Below are 17,613 nucleotides of genomic sequence, written 5' to 3'. Positions count from 1 at the left end.
TAATTCCAGAGCAGCTGTGAAACAAGTCAGATTTAACTTTCTTCTAAAGCACATTTGTGTCTTGTACAACTCGGAACCAGAAGTTGTTTCAGAAGCAGGGAGAAAGGGAACTGAAAGTTTGTTATTATTAGGCATGTTCTTTTGGTTATCGCACTCTAGAGAGATGAACCAGCAAACAGCACGCCGAAGCTCATGGGGGAACTGTTTTTTGAAAGTTAATCTAATCTGGACAAAGTGAATCCATTTTACAAATTGTACACATTAGTAGCAGACATGCAACAAGAGAGGATGTTTTTATTGTGAAATTGAATTTGTTCGGTTGACAGGCTGGGGTGTGTTTGGGTGCTGTGTTCTGAAGTAATGTACTAGGATGGAATACATGGTATAAATGTTGATTATTTCTAAGAGACTAATTAGAACCTCCCATGTAATTAGAAATTTCATTTGATTGCTAAAAATCAGTGCAAGTCTAATCCTGCAGATACGACAAAATGAAAGCTTTGAAAAATGATGAATACTGCTCATTTCTAGGTGGACTAAACACAGCAATTCCCGAGGGAGCCTTTGAAAAAAAATATATATACAAATACTCCCTGTAATGCGGCAAGAGACTAAGTTAGTTAATTATGTAAACAATAAAGATGCATTTTCTTCCACGAGCTCAGATTCACCTTCAACTGCATCTTTCTTGTAAGTAAAACTATTTGAGCTCCGACATATGATTAGAAAACTCAGATCTGTGAACTTCAAAAATGGTTAACAACGTAAGTATTCTAAATTGCCATACAAACAAAAGAGTTTCAGTAGGAACCTGTTCTACTCTTAGCCCTGCAGTCACAAACCAGCATGTGGAAGTCGCAGTAAGCATCAAACAACAGAAGGAAATCCTAAAATAATTCAACTAATCCAAATCATACAGCAAAGAATTCTGAAAGGCGACTGGGCAGCGCGTTACGTGATCCCTAACGATCTGCACGCTCCCATCCTGCGTGTTCACTTCTTGGAGAACTGGGGAGGCCGCTCTGCTGCCCAAGCTGCGCTGGTTCCCCCGTGCCCACCCTGCGGGCGCAGCCGCTTCACCCCCTTCCACTTCCTCCTGCCCCTCCGGCAGCAGAGCTGCTCGTTTGTCAGAGTCCACGGCCACCGCCGCTACACCTACTGCAACAGCACTTTCCAAATCTGGTTCCTCTCTCCTAGACTCACCAGGAACCGCTGAACTGGTGTCAGAAAGTTCATGCTGCAAACAATGGTGTGAACTACAACCTACTTTTCCCATTGTTTCAGCTGTTGCAGAAGACGTGGGAGCTCTGCTGGTTTCCGTAGCGCGTTCTCCTTCCATCGTGTCGGCTGCGGCACGGTTCCTGCCTGCCTTTGTCTGGGGGTAGTCGCCGTTTGTCTTTCCAGCCAGATCTCCTCCCGAGCTGCTAAGCGTTTGTTCTTTTCCATCACGTTCAGAATGGACTGCTTCCTGCGGCTGTCACGAAAATAAACAAATTGGTTTACAGCTGAAAAGGAACCGGGCACGGGCCAAGACCCTCGTTTCTCCAACGTCTGCTTCCAGAAAGCCAAGTCAGTACAGTGCTGAGGTTTTCCTGGCCACGTACGGCGGGCGGGAATGAGTGGCAGGGAGGTGGTTTGCCGCCCGAGGGGTTTCCTCTGCAGTAGGAAACGCCGCTGGGCACCTGCCAAGTGGCCCCAGCTCCGTGGCAATGAACAGCGGGGAGCAAGTCACCGCACCCAGGCTGTGTTCTACAACTCCGGGGCCACAAAATCAGCCAAGGGATCTAAACTCTCATCGCAAGAAGTGCGTTTTAACCTTGGGATTAGGGGAATTACCGTCCTGGCGTACCTGGAAGGGGTAACTGGTAAGTGAGCCATCTTTCTCAATCGGCCCGAGCGAGTTACTCCAGGAATCACTGCGGTTTGCCGAGAAGAGAGCGTGAACTGTGAGACCTGCTGCTGTCTGAACAGCAGTTACCCAATTTCACCATTAGCTATTGACTGCTTTAGCAAAAAACAGCTGGTAACTCGTATGTCCATATCAGTGGACAGTCAGGATCAGGTGGGCATCAGTCCAGGAGCAGCTGGATTCATGGATTCAAAGGCTGAGTCGCTTGCTCATGCACCCAGCCCTCGCCGACCCCAAATGCACCGCTCACTCCAGCAAGAAACAAAAAAACCCACTAGTAAGTCCCTCTCAGCACTGGCTGATTCTCTCACATGAATGTGGGAGTGATTTAAGATATCCTGGTTTCCCTTTCCCAGGTACCAAAACATCCACGTTTGCTCTCCAACAACCTGAACTTACATTTTTTATGTACGATCCACACCAGCTGCAAAAGCTGAGCCTGTCAGGTAACGCTGGAGCCACGACCTTTAGGGTAAACTCCTCGGTCCTCCAGCATAGTTCCAGAGGTCGAATGCTTCGTCTGAACTTCCTTTTCAAGAACCGTCTACACATTAACTATAGCTGTGATCTCCTGTTTATGGCCACAGAAGTAACCTGTGATCTCCTGTTTATGGCCACAGAAGCAAACTGATTGTCCCTGCAGATTATTTTGCCACGTTTCCTTTAAGAAAAGTTGTAAATGAATTTCTGATACAGTGCCTACCAAGAAATCCCATTCGATTCAGGGGGTTTTACCTCACATTTTCCTCTTTACTAAACTAAATTGGTTTTGTTTTCTTTATCTGTCCTTCTTCATCTCCTATTTTGCAAAGGGAGGTCATTTTAATCCTGTGGTAGAACCTCAGAAACAGACTACCTTGCGTCCTTTCTATAGACAGGGTGACTAAGGAAGAAGGTCAGCCTGACTGAGACCTTAAACATTACCAGCAGTGAATCTGAGACCAGCATGTAAGATGAACAGTCCCATGTTTAATTATCTACACAATAGGAAACCACCAAGTATTCAAACACTTGGACCGAATAAAGATAATGAGACCCGATTCTTCACAGACAAAATCCTCAAGGTTTTCTGTGTCTGCGTGAGAAGGTGGAGAGAATGAAGCAGTGACTGAGCACCCTCTGTCCAGCTGAAGGAGCCCTTTCCTTTCCCCACTCCCAACATCCAGGTTCTTTGCCTCCCCACCCCCTCCTGACCCCAAGTCCCTCCAGGTAAGTTCACTTCTGGTTACCAGACACCCAGAAAGGCGTTCAGGCAAAAGACTGCATGCTTTAACCGTGGGCTCCTCCAGTACATGAGCCCAAACTCTTGGGTATTTGAAGGACAGGGATTATTCACTTCTTTATTTCCATTTTAAGAACATTCTAGTTTTTATTCTGATGACATCTGCTGTGATTTGTTTGCAGCACGTTGTCATCAACTCTGACCTGAGAGCCCTTGGGGTCCCTCTGAACGAGGGACACTAGGTAGTTGCTTACTCATTTTTCACTTCTAATACCAGTGAGAGATTTAGTGTGTGCATGCTGTGCCATATCCCTGCAAGGAGAAAGCACTGTCTTTATCACAGTTCTTCATCTTCCCAATGAGATACAGGAGGTTTCAATCCCTTGGTCACATTAAATGGCAGAAACATGAACCTATGCTTCTAAAAACTGACATTTATACTCACAAATACACCCAACTCCATGGTCTTCCCTGCTGTATCGAAACAAAACAGGAGCAAAGCTGCTTGGGTCAGATTTGATACGATCTTGCTGAAGTACATCGATCAGTCAGCAATATATGTACTACTGCCAGAGAGATCCTTACCTGCAGCCTGATTTGAATTCTGTCCTCAGTAACATCGAGCACTTCAATTAATGGCTGACTTTCCAGTGCTGATGGGGAGCAAAAGGAAGGGCATAAAACAGTGCCTAGAAATCCATCAACGTTTTCTTCACTGACAAACAGTCTTTCCTAAGGAAAAGAAAGAGCAGATTATGTTCTTTTCATACTATACTTCAGCAATATCGGAGCAAGAAACCCGCTCTAGAGAAAGCCAGGACACCGATTCACAGCATGGGTTTCACGCATGCTCACATCTCTCTTAGAGAGAGAGATTCTACGTCAGACGTTCAGAAGTAACGAGGAGAAATTAAGACCTCGTTTCAATTTAAAGTACGGATCTGCATCATCCACAGAAATAAAAGAAACGTATGTTTTCCCTCTTTTGATACAAGACTAATCATAGAATCACAGAATGGTTTGGGTTGGAAGGGACCTCAAAGATCATCTAGTTCCAACGCGCCTGCCATGGACAGGGACACCTTCCACTACACCAGGTTGCCCAAAGCCTCATCCAACCTGGCCTTGAACACTTCCAGGGATGGGGCAGCCACAACTTCTCTGGGCAACCTGGTCCAGTGCCTCACCACCCTCAGAGTGAAAAATCTCTTCCTTATATCCAATCTAAATCTGCCCTCTTTCAGTTTAAATCCATTGCCCCTTGTCCTATCACTACACACCCTTGTAAAAAGTCCCTCTCCAGCTTTCCTGTAGGCCCCCTTTAGGTACTGGAAGGCTGCAATAAGATCACCCCAGAGCCTTCTCTTCTCCAGGCTGAACAGCCCCAACTCTCTCAGCCTGTCTCCATAGCAGAGGTGCTCCAGCCCTCGGATCATTTCCGTGGCCTCCTCTGGACCCGCTCCACCAGCTCCATGTCCTTCTTGTGTTGGGGACTCCAGAGCTGAACGCAGTATTCCAGGTGGGGTCTCACGAGAGCAGAGTAGAGGGGCAGAATCACCTCCCTCGACCTGCTGCCCACGCTGCTTTTGATGCAGCCCAGGATACAGTTGGCTTTCAATATATATATTATGTATATATAATATATAGATTTAATATTTATAGATAATATAATGTAATATAACATAATATAATATAACATAATATAATATAACATAATACAATATAACATAATATCATATCATATCATATCATATCATATCATATCATTAATATAATTAATATAATTAATATAATATAATATATAGATTTAGACTCCCTCTGAGGAACGATTTGCTCCAACATCGTTCCACCATCCTCACCCGTCTGAACACCACGAAGGCGTTACGCTTTTATGGATTTGTTTCAGTGTCACAACTTTAGGAGAAAGCCAGCACCTCCTTGGACTGTCACTGCAGGACCTCTGAAGCCTCAGGCTTCAAGATCAGGGCTTCTAAAGTGAAGGCAATGAAACATGGGTGGCTGTATCTGTTACACATCCATCCACGGAGGCTTCTCGGATCTCCACGCGGCGCAGGCAAGCGTAAACACCCGTTGGAAGAAACAGAGAGGTATCCACAGCTAAAGACGCGAGTCTGGGGCGTGTTTTGAGGCTGTTAGTAGGCAGTTCACAAACAATGTGAAACACGTTGCTACAGGTTTAAAGATTTAAATCAGTTACAGGTAATTAAAGGTCCTAAAATATATCCTGGAGGGGCTGTTTCATAATAACTGCAGAGCTTTCCCCGTCCTTGTATTCCTCCTAAATCATCTGCTGTAGGCCATGGGTAAGGACAAACGTCGGCACAAGAAAAATGGTCTTAACCTAGAGGACTATCCTTATGTTCTGTGAATTCCCTGTTTAACCACAAACTGTTTAATTGGAAATAGCAGGGACAAGTTGCAAACTTTCTACTTCAAGTCATACTTTTAAATTTTTCAGCCCAGTTCTACCCTCTTGTCAACCCAGTGAAAGTTAAATTCAATTATCACTGATCTTGCGGACTGAGAAGCAAAAAGGCAATTCTGCACATTTTTGGCCCCCTGTGGATGTAGCCTTATGCACAGCCAGATGCTGCACTGTGTCTAAGGGACAAAATTTAACTGTCATCTTGAGAAAAAAAAAATCTGTATGGGAAAAATAAAAGAGTGTCCTATTTTTTCACTATTTAAATCAGAAATCACAATATGGAAAGTCGTAACACACCTATTGCTGGATTTTCAAAACCAGAGGATTGAATTCATTTTTTATCCAGAAAGATTACAATGCAGGCAAACATCCAACTGCGGATGCTGAGACAGTTCGTGGAAAGATTGAACTGCAGCAGGGTTGCCCTGACAGAAAACCCTCCAGTAACACACATCCTTCTTCCATTTTTGTACACAAAGCCTAAAGTACCTATTCCCTCGCTTTGCATCCTTTGCCTGCCAGAGAGGGACTCTGCCAGGGCTTTAGGCTTGCAGAAATATTCCGTGGAGTTCAAGAGAGGGTGTTGGAGCAAAGAAACAAGGCAGGGAGCACAGATGCAAAATCAGTGCAGCACCACAACTCCCACGAGCTCACGAACCAGATCACCGGCCTTGGGCAGCGCAGGAGATGTGTTTCCACCTCCACCAAGCATCGCTTTGCCCACGCACCACAGGCAGAGCAGCTCAACTTCCCTCCGCAGGGTTTTCGGCACCTCCCGGTATCCTGCCTTGGCTTCCAAGGACAGTGCAGCACAGCACCCTCTGCTCCAGCACCACGACTCTCTCGCCCAGCTGGGAAAACGTAAAGTCACCAGCCAAAAATTCACCTTTAGCTGACACCTCCACTCCTTCACACCCCATGTTTTCATTTCAAGAGCAAGAATATTTTCCTAAAAGCTGGAGACCCAAAATTTGAGTGAGGAGAATTTAATAAAAAGAAAAAAAAAAAAAGAGGCCAGTGTTTGTTACTGGTTTTCCTCCAAAATAACTGTGACAAGATCTCTGTGTCTGCACACCCTGCCTGGGGAAAGAACCACCGCACGTTCTGGGGCTCTGCAATCTTCCCTCAATTCTCTCTCTGTACTACCGTGCCTGTGAGCAAGTCTCTTTGCCTCCATTTTTCCTATATAAAATGAGGAAAACAGGTTTTTTTCATCTGGACCTGCATTTGTTTTATCTAGTTAGAGCGTAAGCCTTTTGTGAAAGGACTCTCTTACTGTGCAAGTTGGCACCTGACCTTGCTCACGTCCATAGGCAGCGTTAACCGCAAAAAGAAATCGCAGGTGCAGGAATGGCGAGAGATGCTTGGAAAGCCAACGGGTGATGAAAAGTTTTGTTAGGTCTGAATATTGCAAATCACATCCTTGGATGGCTTTGTCTGAAGCAGCCTCAGCCACGGGGCCACCAGCAGACGCCGCAGAGCCGTTGGCTCCAAAGGCAGCAGCGGCAAAGGGAGCGCTCTGCGGCGCGGCTCACCCCACGGAGCGCAGGAACGGCTTCGTGGAGGGGTTTCTGAAGTAGCAGGAGATGGTTTACGTGCACCGGAGCGGAGATGTAACGAAGGAAACCAGGAGGACCCTCAGGAGAGAACGCGAGGTTGGGAGAGCTCCGTGCAGACACGGGCTCCTCAGGGCTGCGAGGGGAGACAGCCGCTCGTCCTCGGCGCAAATACAACCTCGCAGTTTGGCAACAAACCCAATCCATCTTTCTGAAGGTTCTTCCCCCTGATTAAAAGCAAAAGAATTAATTTTCTTCACAGAAAATACCGTTAAAAACTGAGCGGAAGGTCTATTGATCAGTGCTTTACAGGGGGATGAAAAGGAACCGCTTTGTGACGATGTTCCTATCATTTTGGCTCATTACTATAAACCAATTTGACCAGGTTTCGCACCAGCTCGACGCCGTATTCCCAGAGCACCACACTTACATTTCAAGCAAGTCTTTACAATTTTATCCCAGCACTACCCAGCAGCCTGCCATAAATCACAGCACCTTGTGCTGTTATCAATATACTGATTATCATTAGCCTGCTCGGACAGCCAGCGACTGTAATTCGGACTTTGCATTCCCGGTGAGGATACACTGAGGCATCTGTATTACTGCAGATGTTATCGAAGCACAGACCTTGGCAAAAAATGATTCAGGAATTTATTTTAAAGCCTGTTTGCTCTGGCTTGGAAGAACAGCAAAGGACAACCATCTGCAGATGATTTCAATGACCCTGTAAAATAATTCTTCGGTTTAAACAGTTTATTTTCTGATATTTATGACACTCTCTTAGCAACTTAGAATTAAATTTGTTTTTCCCTGCACACGCTGTCATCTGCTGTTTGGTACACATTCGTTTCTCCCTGTGACTAAACTGAGACCAAATTAACATAAACGTTAGCAGGAATTACTTTGGTTTCTAGAACACTTCATCACTGGAAACCGTCCCCGTACCACATGGCACCACCAGCAAGCTGGTGCCCCCACGGCTGCCCTTACCACTCAAACAGTTTGCTCTGCGCTGCTCAATCCAAACTCGTGGCCAGTTACCATCCAGAGTCACCTCCCACACGGGCTGCAACAGTTTTAAAAGCAGGAGGGATTTCAGGCTGAAATGATTTGCCTGTCTTCTGCAATGAGGCTTGTGCTGATGCCAGTATGAAAAGGGACTCAGGTCTGGGGATCTCCCGGCCTCTCCGTTTGCAGGGTCCCACTGGGAACCAGCTGAGCAGGAGAATCTGAAGCTCAAGGTTTTGGTGAATGAAAGTACCTTTCCTGGGGGTGAGAACTTTTAGAAGGTATTCACGACTGCAAAGATTAAACAGCTCCAAAGAAGCTTTCATGAGTTTAATCAGCAGGGTAATAATGTTTCCTGACATAACTGTTTTGTCTAAGCACGTTATTCCCATGCATCTACCAATTAAAGGCTATTCAGAAATTAGTTTGTTTTATAGCAGAAGCAAACTAATTACGTTTCTTAATGTAGTTTGGGGAAGAGATTACTTTGGAAAAAATCAAACAATACATTTGTTCTGTTCTCCTTTTCTGTCCTCCTCTGACCTCCCAAAAAACTTGCCAAGAGTCCTGTAACGCTGAGCACAGAATTAACTGAACCAAAAATAAACTGTTGTAGGATTAACTACAACAGTCCTAGTTTCTAGCATTATCTTCTAAGAAGTGACCCCTAACTATTATATTAACTCTTTATAGCAGCTTGGAAGTTGAAAATTAACCCCGACTTTTAAAGACAGCACATAACACGACTCCAAGTAGCTTGGAAATAAGGGCAAAACCTTATTGTACCTTATACTTCCCAACACAGCTCTCTCGGTCTCATGCTTGGTTCACTCTCAAGCCAAGAAATACATTTATCCACAAGAGCCCTACTTCCAAGGTCAGCGAGCACAAGGACAGCCGTGGCACGGCCCCAGGCAGCGTGCCCACGGGAGCACGTCCAGCCCACGGCCTTTTCCGCACGCTCTCAGTGCCAGGAGCATCGTAGTTCTGCCACCCACGGATGGCTTCTTTTCCAGGGAACGCACAGCCCCTCGGCAGCCTTGCGCCAGGCGCGTGTCCAGCGTGGCTGGAGAGCACGAGATCTGCCTGGGGGCAAGAGATCTGATGGCACAAATACTGTGTTCAAGGAGATAACGGGAGGATTAGTTAGTCAGTCAGTCCCTCCGTTGTAAAGACAACTAAAAATAATTAGTATTGTTCCCATGGTTGGTTTTTGGTGTAAACAGGTCCTGGTGGGTCTTGGAGGAGCTGCCCCGCAGCATACGTGTTGCCAAAGCAGAAGACTTAAGTCCAGGGGTTAGAAAACAGCACGTGACAGTCGGAGCGAGCAGCGGTCACGGGGCTTCGGCATCGCTTATCGGCTGCTTTCTGAAGGAAAAAGCAAGCAGAGCTTCCAAAGGAGCTCCTTCACAAGGCGCTGGTGGCTGTGCCAAGCAGAAAAAAATCACACTTCTTTTTTTATGCTCAGTAACACACCCATCTAAAACGTTCTCCATGAAGGCATCAAAATTCAAACAAAGCTTTTGTATCGCTACGCAATTCCCTTTTAGACACCCATGTTAAGTAACCCTCACAAACGGTGTAATTCATGCTTAGCTCAAACCATGAACCAACCAGGAATGTTTAGTATTTTTTTCATACCATAAATGTTAAAAAAACATCATCTCAATGCATAGTAAAGCAGAGAAAACATTGCTCCCTGCTGTTCTCTGGAGCCTCGTGGGGTTTACGTGAGTTAAATCCCAATATTCTCCATAACAGAATATGGGTTTTTATTACAAAAGGGATGGGCTGACTGCAGCGGTTCCTCCCCAGCGAGGGGTACCCCGGGAGGGAAGCACTGACCAGAGAGCGAGCGCACATCCTCTGAACAAAGTCATTTCAGTCCACTGAGAAGGGTGTGGATCTGCAGGAAAGGGAATTACTACTTTAAGCAATCTTTCCCTAATCAGATGAAAATGAGCACGCATGACCCAAAAACTGCAGGCAGAATTATCTGCCAAGTGTGTTTCACATGCAAGTATAACTGAGCCTCCAAGTCGCAGCAGTTGGGATACACCCACCAGAAAACTGGGTTTTATTTCGGCTAAGAACTGAGCATTTAACCCCAGGAGACCAAACATTAAAAGACAGTGCTGTACGAAGGCACGATTTCAGTAATTGCCCAGCTCCAGCTCTGCTGAAAACCAGGACATTCTGGGACATGTTGTTCTCGGAAACCTTGCCTGGCAGGCTTACAGATTTTATTAATGGTTATTTAACTCTCAATCATTCTTTTTCATCACTTAGTCCCCAGGCTCTGTTGTCTTAAAACAAAGGGGGAACTCTCTGATGCAGGAGTTTCCCAGGCCTGAGCTCCCAGGATTTAAACAAATGGAAGTGAGAAACGTCGAAGGCATTAGTGGATGAACTGTGATAAAGGATAATCACAGAATCCCAGAATGTCAGGGGTTGGAAGGGACCTCAAAGGATCATCTAGTCCAATCCCCCTGCTGGAGCAGGACCACCTAGATCAGATCACACAAGAACGTGTCCAGGCGGGTTTGGAACATCTCCAGAGAAGGAGACTCCACAACCTCTCTGGGCAGCCTGTTCCAGTGTGCTGTTACCCTTACTGGGAAGAAGTTCTTCTTAATGTGGGAGAAGAGCCCAGTAATGGTGGGAGCAGAGCCCACAGCTGGTCCTTCCAGGAAAAGAGCAGACAGTGAAGGCAACTTCAAGTCATGGGTCTCTATTTTCCTCGAAAAACAGGGCCTGGAGCGAGCCCTGCAGGAAGATGCACGCTGTGCGGTCTCTGGTACAGTGACTGAGCCCACGGCCAGCGACAAAAGAGAACTTTTAAACCCCTGAAACACGTGACCCTGGTCCACAAAGCCCAAAGTTACGGGACCTTTATTTTTATAGGATTTCTGCTCACCCTAACAACTGTACGGACATTATGGTTCAGCCATGGAGCGAAACCACTCAAGAGAGAAAGAGAAGCAGTGGCTGCAACCGCTCATAAAAAGTCAGGGCTTGGAGTCAGCAGCGCTGACTGTCTGTTGTACGGGAAGGTGGTAGAGCCAAACAACACCAAGAGCTATCAAAGTAATGCTTGCAATGACACAGTTGAAGTCCGGGGAGGACGGCTGCACTGTAAAGATTTGCTGAAAATAAGCACTTGCTGGGGTGGGAATTCAGACTGCTCAGCATCTATGGAAACTGAGCTCTAAATAGATCATCCTTCAGCACAGGGATTCAAACGTATCTGACTTCACAAAAGGAAAACCAGCCCTTGAAATTCCGTTTCAGGAGTGGTGTCCTAAGGACAAGCTCAACTCAATTCTTCTACCAATATCCATATCAGACCGGTTTCCAAGGAGAAGAGAGGCCACAGGAACATCTCAGCCACGCAAGGCAGGGCTGTGCCGTGACCGGCACCGCTATCGCACGGGTTGATCGGGGCAGAGGCGCACAGGCAATGGAAAGCAAGCGATCCGCGCTGCGCTCCATCTCAGTCCGGGGAAGAGGCTGCCAAAGAGATGCACTCTGCTCATGCAGTGAACAATTATCCTAGCACATTCTCCTGGCTGTTTGGCACGTTAATGGGAGACAATTCCGCAGGCAGCGTACCAGGGTACTGCATCAGCCACCACAGCACGAGCTAGAGCCGAGCTGGGCAGACTTCCTGAGTTTTCCTAACCCAGCAAGGAATCTGTTCCCTAAAACAACACAGAAACCTTTGGTCTGCAGTACGAAGCAACTTCCCAGCAGATAGCAGAATAGGAATTTCGTATCTGTGAAAACCACTGGCCTCTTCTTTCCATCCTCTGGTGACGCTACTGTGGGAGATGAGATTACAAACAAGCTGACAGCAGCACAGCTGGGAGGTGCAGGATAAAATTCCTGCTCGCCAAGGCCACCAAAAGCTCCCTAAAGTGATTAGACAGGGTGCTGCTGCCGTGTGCGTGCCTAACTGATGCAACTCCTTGCAGGTCTCAGTGCAAGAACCACAGCTCTGATTTATAGAAAGAGATTCAAGGCAGAAAAACACCAGAGAGGACAGCAGACAAATTGAAGGAATCAACGTAAGTAGAAGAGAAGCTACCATGAGCAAACAGTTAATGGACAGAAGACAGCATAGAACAGTAGTTCTAATTAAATATTAATTTTTCTCACTTCCCTCTGAGTGAATGCAGCTATCAGCAGTGGTACAGGCACTTTTGGGAAATGGCACAGTTAAAAAAAAAAAGCAAACAGAATGAATGACTTCAGATTATTTCACGCTGCTTCAGTTTGCAGGCCCGGTATCCAAAAGGACTGCACCCCAGCAGAAATCAATCTTTTTTAGCCTGCTACATGAATGAATGGCTGGGAAGCCTATGACTAATGCCAAATCTCCTTCTTCTCCGACTCCACCCAAAACATTTTGCAATACATAATAAATTCAGCACATCCAAAGATTTTTTAAACTCACAAAACGGTAATATTGACCCATTCCTGCGTGCCCTTTTAACAACTTGCAATCAAAAGATGTTCCCCCGATTATAATAACAAATACTGAACACTTTCTATCATTATACCGAGATCAAAGCGTGCAGAAACGTCCCGCAATCACAGCTCTACAGAGATACAGCAGCAGAATTTCCTGTTCCCAAACTGAATTTCCACCTATATCCCCATGTAGTCACAGAAAGCTGTTTTTTCCCCTTAAAACCTGCCATTTAGCCCTGCATGCCATAAAACAAGGAAGCACACAGACACGCACCATGATGAAAGGTATTCCGACTATCTGAAAAAGCGGATAAAATGCCTGTAGTTCCTACCCCACGCCTTCCACACCTCTACAGAAAACAGTAGTTTGCACAATGGCTTATTTGACGTCACACCGGCACCCAGTACTTGATCTCACCAATTAACAGCGGTGCCAAATGCTTCGTGGCCCCACTTGCACAGGCTCGCAGGCTCCCGATCCGTTCACAGCGATGGAAACGCACTGCAAACAGGTCAGTGAGGGCGGTTCCCAATAAATTTATCATCTTTGATACTTACCCAACACGATCAGCCCCTCCTTCGGAGGAGTTTGCTAGTACAGAAAAGGCACGCAGGCTGCGAAACAGGACATAAAATGTGAAGATTCAGCTGCACATATAATAATGGGACAAATATCTTTTGGAATCCTGCAGTGTTTTCTAATTGTAAGGATGGAGCAATTAAGATACCGCGAGCCACCATCCCAGTGGATATATTTTAAGCCTCCCAGTTTCCTGGACTCGCACTCCCATGGTACGTGATCCAACCTGCAAAGGATTTTATTGTTCTAAAATAAAAACGAACTCCAAATCACATGGCTGAAAGGTTACAAAAGAATTGCGCAGCCTTAATCCCTGCTCGTGATCATTTGTCGGAAACTCTGAGCTTCTGTGGATAATGTAGCTCTCCACAAAACTTGTGCCATCGCTTCTTGACAGCGAGAGTGCTGGGCACGCCTTTGCAGGGACGCTGCCTAACGACCCGTAAAATAACGAAACATCTAAACTAGAGTCCTACTCAGACCAGTAAGAAGAGAAGAACTGGGCCAGCAAAACAGCAATGGACAGCAGTTCCCAGCTGCTGCTTGCTGCACTGCTCTGGCTGTACGAACGGGTGTTCCTGCGGCTGTAAACGGGATACAGGCACAGGTCCGCTCACTCCACGCACACCTGCGTTGCGTGACGCTGAATGCACATGTGTGTGCATCTGGTGTATTGCAAACATCTCCCTTCTCCATGTGAACAGGCTGCATGAGCGATTTACACGGCCTTAAAGGCTAAAGCTAAGGAGATAGGACCAGCCTTGTTTTCACTCGTCATCAGAATTTCCCTTAAAAAAAAAAAAAAAGAAACCAAAGTGGGAGGCAGAAGTCATTTCAATTCCAAGGACGAAGATGTCAGCTCCGTGGCGTGACCTTCGTACTGCTCGTACGAGGCCAGCGCTAATTAGGTCGCTCCCCTTACATCCGGTAACGGCTCTCTGAGGGAAGCGGTTTCCGTCACAGCCAACTTCTTCTGAACTCAGACCGATAACCTGTATCTGAGCTCCCAGAGCCATCCCTCATCGACAAATCCCCACGGCAGAAGTCACACGCCGCGGGGATGTGGTGGCATCCCAGGGAGCATGACATGCCAGCCCTGCTGTTTTCATAGAATCATGGAATGGTTTGGGTTGGAAAGGACCTCAAAGATCATCTAGTTCCAACTCCCAATTTTGAATCATTACCTGCAGAGCGGAGGCGTTGAGGCCGAAGCAGAACTTCTCCCAGAGCCCAGTGCTCCCGGGGGCCTTGGCGAGCCCGACAGCAGCGTTGTGGGCAGACACGCTGATGCTGCTCTCGGGGGGTGCCAGCCTGTTGGCAGGTGGGAACTGCAAGAAGAGGGCATAGGCGCCAGCGCCACTGGAGAAGCGGAGGCTGTAGTGGTTGGTGCCCACGGCGCCGCTGAGGCTCTGGGGCTGGATGCCGGGCACGAGCAGGAGCAGGGTTAGGGAGGCCTCATCCTGCCGGCACTGGAAGGGGGGACACACGGCGGCCTCGGGGCTGCCGCAGCCCCGGGGAAGAGCCATGTCGCCGGGGCTGCCCTCTGCGGCCGGCGGGGCCGCGCTCTCGGGAGGGTACGGAGGGGCCGAGCCCTCGGGGGGGCACGGAGGGGCCGCGTCCTCGGGGGGGCACGGAGGGGCCGCGTCCTCGGGGGGGCACGGAGGGGCCGAGCCCTCGGGGGGGCACCGCGGGGCCGCGTCCTCGGGGGGGCACCGCGGGGCCGCGTCCTCGGGGGGGCACCGCGGGGCCGAGCCCTCGGGGGGGCACCGCGGGGCCGAGCCCTCGGGGGGGCACCGAGGGAACTCCCCGCCGAGGCCAGAGGGCACGGCCCGCTCGGGGCTGGCGCCGGAGCGGCGGCCGCCGGCGGCGGGGGGCTCAGCGCGCTCCCCGCCGCCGCACGTGCTCCGGGCCGCGCCGCCGCCACCGGAGGCCGCGGGAGGAGCCGCCCCGCCGCCCGCCTCAGCCGCCGGCGGCTCGTCCGGCCCCTCCGTGCCCGCCTCGGCCTCCTCCGAGCGCTCCCCGCCCGGGCGCGGCTGCTCCTGCGGGCCGGGCGGCGGCACGACGGGCAGCGTGACGAGCAGCCGCCGCTCGGCCTTGCTGAAGGCGGCGCGCCCGCCGCTCTCGTCCACGTCGTAGGGGAGGCGGAGGCGCAGGCGGTAGGCGGGACGCTGCGAATCCAGGCGCAGCTCCCGGCCGCGGATCTCTAGCGCGGCCTGCGCGGCGGAGCGCAGCAGCGGCAGTTCCACCGTCACCACCAGCTCCCGCGGCACCGGGCTGGGCGCCGAGTCGCGGCAGCACCGGTAGTCCTGCAGGTCCACGTAGGAGCGGTGCCGGATGCTCCAGCGCGGCGTGGTGGGGCCGGCGGGCCGGGCCGGCGGGGGGGCAGCGGGCGGCGGCGGCGGCGGGGGGGCGGCAGGCGGGAGGGGGAATGGCGGCAGCGGGGAGTCGCCGTCGGCGGGCGGCGGGGCGCCGCCGGGCAGCGGGGTGCGGATGACGGGCGCCTGCGGGACGCCCTTGTACTTGGTGCCGCGGAGGACGACGGCGTTGGCGCGGTCGAGCTGCACGGCGCAGTGTCGCTCCACGGCGTCCAGCGCCGTGTCGCTGAGCAGGCGGCGGAAGCGGGGGCTGCGGGCGGCCAGGCGGAGCGCCGCCGGGTGGAAAACCACGTCGTAGAGCAGGCGGCGGCGGCCGCCGCGGCACAGCTCCTCGCGGCCCGGCGCCAGGCTGTAGGGCAGCGCCCAGCGCTGGCCGCCGGGCTCGGCGCGGGCCCGCGGCGCCCCGACGTGCGGGTTGCTGCAGACGTTGAGGTAGCAGCGGCGGGAGCCGGCCTGGCTGGTGCGCAGCACGTAGCCCGGCGCGGGGTGGACGAAGCGCACCTCCACGCCGCGCTCCCGCTCCAAGGCAGCCACCTCCTCCTCGTAGAGCCGGCGCTGCTCCGGGTCGGCCAGCTCGGCCGCGTACTCGGCGAACAGCGCCCGGAACTGCTCGTCGCTGAAGGCCTGTTTGAGCCGCTCCGCCTCCTCGGCGCTGAGCTCCAGCTCCTCCAGCCGCCCCGCGCCCGCCATGGCTCCGGCCGCGCTCCGGCAGCTCGCGTTGCTGTGGAGACGTCAAACAAGATGGCGCCTCCGGCGCGGCTGTGCTCGTTGCTGTGGTGATAGTAAACAACATGGCGGCGCCAAACCCCTCCGGCCAGTTGCTATAGAGACGGCAAACAATATGGCGGGCCGGCCCTCAGCGGTCTGCCGCGGAGTTCGGTTCTGCTCCGTGGAGCTCGCCCATCCCGGGCTCGCTGGGCCTTTTCCCTTCTTCCTCCCCAGCGGCTCCATGCCACGGAGATGATCCGAGGGCTGGAGCACCTCTGCTATGGAGACAGGCTGAGAGAGTTGGGGCTGTTCAGCCTGGAGAAGAGAAGGCTCCAGGGTGATCTTATTGCAGCCTTCCAATACCTAAAGGGGCTACAGGAAAGCTGGAGAGGGACTTTTTCCAAGGGCGTGTAGTGACAGGACAAGGGGCAATGGATTTAAGCTGAAAGAGGGGAGATTTAGATCGGATCTAAAGAAGAAATTTTTCACTCAGAGGGCGGTGAGGCACTGGCACAGGTTGCCCAGAGAAGTTGTAGATGCCCCATCCCTGGCAGTGTTCAAGGCCAGGTTGGATGAGGCTTTGAGCAACCTGTTGTAGTGGAGGGTGTCCCTGCCCATGGCAGGGGGGTTGGAACTGGATGATCTTTGAGGTCCCTTCCAACTCAAACCATTCTAGGATTCTCAGCCCTCGCCCGTCTTCCGCAGGGGTGGCTCACACTCCTCCTCCTCTCCCACACCTCCGAGCTATCACTGCCTTCCCTGCTGGCCGGCACGTTCGGAAGTGCACAGTCTCTCCTCCAGTCTGGGTTTAGATCCTTGGCAGTTCAGCTCCCACCTCTCCTACTCAGCGTCCATCCGCAGCCTGCTGTCCTCTCCAGAGCCCTCATCCCGCTGTCCTCCCCTTCTCCTGCCCACTGGGCCATGCCCATGATGCCGGCGCAGTGGGAGGGGGTCTGCCAAACAGAATGGCTGGTGCTGTGGGTCCCCTGTCTGTTCCATGCCTGATGTGGGCACTCGGAAGTAGCACCAGTCTGCTCCCCTGCTCTCAATGCCCGCGAGTGGCTGGAGCAGGTTTTTGCTGGGTTTCATCAAAAAGGGACTGGTTCAGGTGCCAATGGGCTGCTCTCCGCTGTAAGCCAAACCAGCTGCTGATGCAGAAGTTGGCACTGCTGGGCCCTGGCTCTTTCCCACCTTCCCAGCTGCTCCTTCAGCAAGATTTCTTCCTCCCGGACTTCCACAGGACCGTGTCCGTGTTCCTCTTGCCTCTCCTCGCCCTGCCTGCGTAACACTCTCCGCAATGATACGCTGCCCTTGGAAAAGAACGCCTCCCAAATCT

General features: G+C 50.8%; 1 protein-coding gene across 3 annotated transcripts; it reads right to left on the bottom strand.

Moving 5' to 3' along the window:
- Positions 1-296: 296 nt before the first annotated feature.
- Positions 297-16,259, bottom strand: DNAAF2 (dynein axonemal assembly factor 2). Of its 3 annotated transcripts, none has more exons than XM_086613473.1 (4): positions 15,021-16,259; positions 14,379-14,786; positions 3,717-3,863; positions 297-1,474 (listed from the first exon to the last, which is right to left on the bottom strand). In XM_086613473.1, exons 1-4 carry the CDS (start codon positions 16,257-16,259, stop codon positions 902-904), a joined length of 2,367 nt encoding a protein of 788 aa, XP_086469599.1. In that variant the 3' UTR covers positions 297-901. The 3 variants fall into 3 exon arrangements, with proteins under 3 accessions (XP_086469599.1, XP_086469598.1, XP_086469597.1); XM_086613472.1 differs by having other exon boundaries at positions 14,379-14,894; positions 15,075-16,259; XM_086613471.1 differs by having other exon boundaries at positions 14,379-16,259.
- Positions 16,260-17,613: the final 1,354 nt, after the last annotated feature.

The sequence above is a fragment of the Tauraco erythrolophus genome, chromosome 6 (genome assembly GCF_009769465.1).
Source record: "Tauraco erythrolophus isolate bTauEry1 chromosome 6, bTauEry1.pri, whole genome shotgun sequence".
In the NCBI taxonomy this organism is placed as follows: Eukaryota; Metazoa; Chordata; class Aves; order Musophagiformes; family Musophagidae; genus Tauraco; species Tauraco erythrolophus.
This window is presented reverse-complemented; position numbering and strand designations above follow the sequence as displayed.